The 6,000-nt window shown below is 34.3% G+C and overlaps 1 protein-coding gene across 1 annotated transcript in view; it reads right to left on the reverse strand.

Annotated features, from left to right (window-relative positions):
- Positions 1 to 2,127, reverse strand: part of LOC101742287 (F-box/LRR-repeat protein 2) — a 28,585-nt gene extending 26,458 nt beyond the window's left edge. Inside the window, exon 1 of the mRNA XM_004922051.5 lies at positions 1,769 to 2,127. Within this exon, the coding sequence (XP_004922108.1) occupies positions 1,769 to 1,861 (93 nt within the window). The 5' untranslated portion in view covers positions 1,862 to 2,127. The remainder of the gene's footprint in view (positions 1 to 1,768) is intronic.
- Between the last annotated feature and the right edge of the window lie 3,873 nt (positions 2,128 to 6,000).

The following is a 6,000-nucleotide window of genomic DNA, read 5'->3' on the forward strand; positions in this document are numbered from 1 at the left end:
GGATTAGTGTACAATTATCGTAATATACAAATTTTTACGAATTAATATCTACTACACTAAGGTAAAATCGACCACAAAAACTGTAGGCCACATAATCCAAATAGGTACGGGATAGTTGTAAAATATATGTATTTAACTAATTAAATCCACAAAGCTTCACGCTTTTACCCGGAAACATATCTCTGGCAAAAAGGTGATATTTAAAACGCCATAAATCTAAAAAAAAAACAGCGGTTAGATTATATACAATAATCCGTCGAAAATGGTTTCAGTCGTGAAGACGACAACATCTGCTAAACGTCAAATATGTATTACGTAAAATAAAAAATAAAATGGAGGACGGTAGGTAAATTAACTAAATCGCGCAGGCATTTTTTTTCGAACATGACGTAGTTTATGTTGTGAATAATTGATGACTGTTTATTCATGGTAATAGCAACGCATTTCGCGTTTCATTCCTGGAGTGATATATAAATATAGTGACCATTATTTTTGTATGAAAAAAACAGGACAGAAAAAACCATCGATGTAATATACACTACATATATTATATATATTTATATACACTACTCGATTAGTTTAATCTATCAGTAAAACAGGTTGTGTTATACGCTAAAGGTTTGTCCAAAATGTACACATTTTGTTTTTTCTACACTATTATTTCCGAACATCATTATTATTTAAACCTATGTACTTTATTTTTATATTTTATAATTATATTTCAGTATAATTTAATTTCACTGAAAAACAGTACAAAAAGTAAAATACAGGACATTCATCCTTAAAAAATATAGCATCTTCAAAAACAGTAATGTCCCGCCAAAAAGAGTACGAATGGTCACCGTATACACATATAAAGTAACAAATAATTTCATCTTTTTTAATTATCCTGTTGATGCTAGTCAGCATATTAGAGTGAAGTTATGAAATTATTGTATATTCAAACAGCGTATACATAATATTCAAGATATAAGATAATCGGAAATACAGTAGTAATCGGCAAACATGACTTTAAAAATTTCCGATAGCCAAAAACATACCGAGCTAATAAAAGCGCTTTAAAAATAATGTTATATTGTTTTCATGTAAGTAAAAATTCCCTTATGCACGTAATCTATATAACAATCAACTTAATTAGGTAACGATTTCGTCTGGCTTTAACTGAATTCTGTTCAATCAATTTGACAGATTTTTGATTGATGTTAATTGACAGATGTGTGACAGGAAGCATAAAGTTTAAAAAAAAGCGACCCACTGAGAAGATCCGATGAGAAACTGAGTGGGCTGTGTCTGTGGGTTAATTTACTCGTCGAGCTCTTCGTCGTAAGCGACGGGTTCGACGCGAACGATGACCAGTGCTCGAGGTACTTAAAAGCACCGTTAGTGGATCGGGAGGATCCGAAATGACGTGTTTTGGGCGACGTCGACTGCCTTCCATTCTGTCCGCAGGATCGGGAATGAGAGCATGTAAGTAAGTAGGTAGTCACTATCGCCCGTAGACGTTGACAATTCTGGGAACAGAACCGATGCCGGCTGCCTATCGCGAAATTATCTCCTCAAATCACGTTCGAAGAAAGCACCGAGTGAGTGGACATTAAAAAAAAACTCAAACGCACTGAAGAGTTACTAATTTGCTACTTCGCTGTCGGACGCTAGATACATTAGTAGAAAAGACACGACTCCATTACCTAAACTGATTAATTTTCATTTACATCACCATCTTCAATTCTTTCATTCATCTATAAAACGTTAAAAAATGATATTTTACCGTCATTTGTCTCCTTCGAAAACTCGACGATAACTCATCTCTGGTTATCGCTATAGTCGCGGTGTCCACATTCAGAATGCCCCACGAATCCATGATCGAATCCAATCAGGCTAAGTCACACTATCACACAAATGACACACAATATACACGTACGGCTCCCTCCAAAACCGCTGTCCACTGCCGAACAACGTTAGACTGATCGCCACAAATCTCCCGTCATTTTGAACGTATATTTAATGCGTTACTAATACAAATGTGATGCGAGCTGTTAGCTCTGAAAAGTTATAATGTAACAGATGTACCTATATGTTGTTAGGTATTTAAATTGGCAGGCCAAAATAAGTGCGGCATTTCGCTCGAACTGGGCGCTCAGCGGCGGCGGCTGCCAAGAAGATTCGTATTGCATTCGTGACACTGTTAGTCTGTAACGGATGGACCCTGTCTGTTCGGTGTCGTGTTGGAGACATTTAGGATTTTAATCAAGAGATTTCAAGTACGTAGGCGATTTGAGGCAATTAAGCCTTGACGGAAATGTCTTTAATGCAATTTACTTGTTAAATTTATACAACGGTGTTGTAAGTGGCAATTTTAAGCAGATGGAAAGGGTAAACTCAATTTATCCCCTTCATTACATATATTCTATAATTAATGTTATGCAATGCGAAAGTTTATTAAATGAATCCGACACATATTCGTTCTTTAATGATCACTGCAAAATTATTAGTTGCCAGTATTATTATTTGTTTCAAACAAAAAACGTCATCTGATTTGCAATACAGTAAAATTGCAAATAATTACAATCGTAGACGAGATATTAGGAAATTAAAAAAAAAAATTACGTTATCTGTGGTATTGATGGGTTTATTCAATTTTCATAATGTTGACTTGCATTCAGTGAATATGTACTATGTAGGTAATTACGTAATAATTTTTATTTATAAATTTTTGAACGACCACAACTGATTCACAATCATAAAATGGTTATTAGAACTAATGAAGACACAAGGGATTTTTTTATCATACACAACACTTATTACGAACCAGCATGTTGTGAATTTTGTTTTTGCGATGCACAGATCGAAACTATTCGATTGAATCAATAACGGTCGCCTCATTGATACTAAAATAAGATTAAACGACAATCGACAAGTGACCGTACCCAACCAGAATGATGTAGTAGGTAGATATGTATATACCTACTAATTTAAGTATGTATTATATTCATTTGATTTCCGCGTGCTAAAACTACTTTTAGTCGCATAATTTCGCGTTTTAAAAGTCAGTTTCTGATGCTTTACAATTTTCGTGGTCACGGAATCGACCAGTCCAACTCAGAAACAATTTAACGATATTAAAAAACCACCAAATTAAACCGTTATAATTAGTTTTAATTGGGTATATGTATGTTGAATTTGGGTTGAGATTTTTTTTTTTGTTGCTTACGTGGTTTACTGGAGCCCATGACATCTACAACGTAAATGCGACACCCACCTCGGGATATAAGTTCTAAGGTCTCAGTATAGTTAAGGTACAATACAATCGTTCGCAGAGACACATTGTAAATGTACACAGTCCCGGTGGGATAGAATAAAATAAAATTTGCAAGCAGAAAATGTCTTAGGGTGTTCCTATTATTGCTTAGTTGATCATAGTTGACCTGCGAACTGTGTTGTGTGTCGTCATCATTTGTAAAACGCTAAATATCGAAAACGTTGCTTGTGCTTCGCAGAGCCAGTGCTAGCAACACTCCCAGTTTGAGCTCCGTAAGCTCTTTCAGCTTAGGTAGGAAAAAAAGCGGGCTCACAGTGACCATGAGCGTGATAATATTATCAACCATTCCGACATATGAACATTTGAGGCTATGTATGAACTATTCAAAATTATGTGTTTTATATTATTCCAAACACTGAATGTGACGTAAGAGTTTGACCTGTTTAATATATTAAGAATAGTAGAGCCCTGGTTTAATACTGCACTACGGGTTCCACTGGTCTGATCTCGGACTTTGTGTGTTTCCAGTACAAATAGCACAGGAGAAAATCCTGTTGTTGTTGGGGCCGCAATATAAACTTTAATTAAACGGAATTATATTATAAATCATAAAGAAAATTTTCTTTTTTAATTTGATATTTGCCGCGCTTGCTCTGTTTCATCTCTTTGAAAAGCGGTTCGGGTCTGTTAAAGAATGCAACGCGCTGACATTGACAGCAGTGACAGATTTGAAACAAAATGGTATTGAGTGAAGTACATAATAAAGTGCAATTAGAATAAAATAAACTTCAAACGTCGCTTCTTTGTTTTATCGAGCATCCAATTGAAGTTTTATTTAAAATTATAATGATAAGGTTTTAATTAGAACTAATAGACATCTATACTTATACTTATACTTATATACTTATAATATTATAAAGAGGAAAGATTTGTTTGTTTGTTTGTTTCGAATAGGCTCCGAAACTACTGGACCGATTTGAAAAATTATTTTTCCATTAGAAGCTGACATTGTCCCTGATGAACATAGGCTATTTTTTTTTTTTTTTTTTTGTTTTCATGTGTGTTTTAATGTTTCAGCGAGGGCGGGTCGCTAGTTACTAATATTTATTGAGCACAGCGCGATTGTCACCTACTTTAGATATGCATACATTTATATGCCAGTACATTGATTGCTAGTAAATATTGCACACTAAGATATGAATTAAGAACGCCACACTGGCGAGACGAATCTATTTGAATGATACTAATAATTATTGTATAAGTACTACATATATCGAAGGCTTTGGTTTTTAATAGAACTAAAGAGAGTTCATTAAAATTTAATACGGATACATTAAGCCCAATTTATACTGATGTACTAACTGTATTGAGATCTTAGAACTTATATCTCAAGGTGGGTGGCGGCATTTACGTTGTAGATGTTTATGGGCTCCAGTAACCACTTAACACCAGGTTGTCTGTGAGCTACTCCACATATTATCTAAGCAATAACTTATATATATGTATAACATGTATCAGCATAGGTAGGGGAAAAAGAGCTCCGTTTAATTAACACAAATACTATAGTACTATGTAACAGTATCTATATAATATTCGTTTCACTAATCTTAAAACTAGTGATTATCAAAATATCAGGAGGTCGATTCTCAGACACCTAACCAGATCCATGCTTAGTGGACCAGTCTTGGCCCGAGGTTGGCATACGTTTTATCTTCGCTGGTACCCACAAGACATCAGTAATTCAGATAGTATTTTACCTAAAAGAGACCTAAGGGCAGAACCCAAGTTTTGACAGCCATTTATTATCAACTACCCAACTCATGCTCACAAGTGACTTCCACGATTAATAAAATCTTGTAGTAAAAATCAAACCCACAAAATTATAATTTGCGTAATTACTGGTGGTAGGACGTCTTGTAAGTGCGCGGGTAGGTACCACCACCCTACCTATTCCTGCCGTGAAGCAGTAATGCGTTTCGGTTCAAGGGTGGGGCAGCCGTTGTAATGTTCTCCTGTAACCACTTAACACCAAGTCGGGTGTGAGCTCGTCCACTCATCTAAGCAATAAAAAAAAAATATTGCAATAAGAATTGCCGTTACTTCTTTTTGCTTAAATTTTCAAAATATTTACATATGAATTTTTTTTCACAAATATTTTGAGAAAACTTAAGCAAAAGCAAAATGTAAACAAAATTAAAACCAAAATATTAACAAAACTTTGTTTAAGTTTATTATTACACGAGACATTATGTCCATTTACTTTGACTGTTGCTCCACGGATAATTTTAAATACCTACGCTAATCTAATTTAACTATAATACATGTCGTAAAATACTATAAATAAAATTATATTCGTAGTTCTTTATTCTCAGACATTGACTTTTTGTTGGGAACGCTAGTTGTAAAAGCTTTACCACTTGCTATCTATAAAAGTGTACAAGTTGTGAAAAATTAAACAATCGCTGGATCAGTGACTTTTTTCCAAAAAGTCTAATGGGTCTCGGTAAAATCATCACATCACTTCCCATTTGAATTCATTTAATTCCATCCCAAAAAATCATCCACGTTCTATTCCGTTTGATTAACTTTTCAAAATAATATCAAAGACAATTTAAACAATAAATTCGACTTTGTTAAAAATAAAGATTCGGTCCTATAGTGAGATACCTTCGGTTATCCTGTATCGGAAAAATGAAACTACAATTTCTACTCACTTGACATTGGCATTGACTTGACATTTA

The sequence above is a fragment of the Bombyx mori genome, chromosome 26, assembly GCF_030269925.1.
Source record: "Bombyx mori chromosome 26, ASM3026992v2".
NCBI lineage: Eukaryota > Metazoa > Arthropoda > Insecta > Lepidoptera > Bombycidae > Bombyx > Bombyx mori.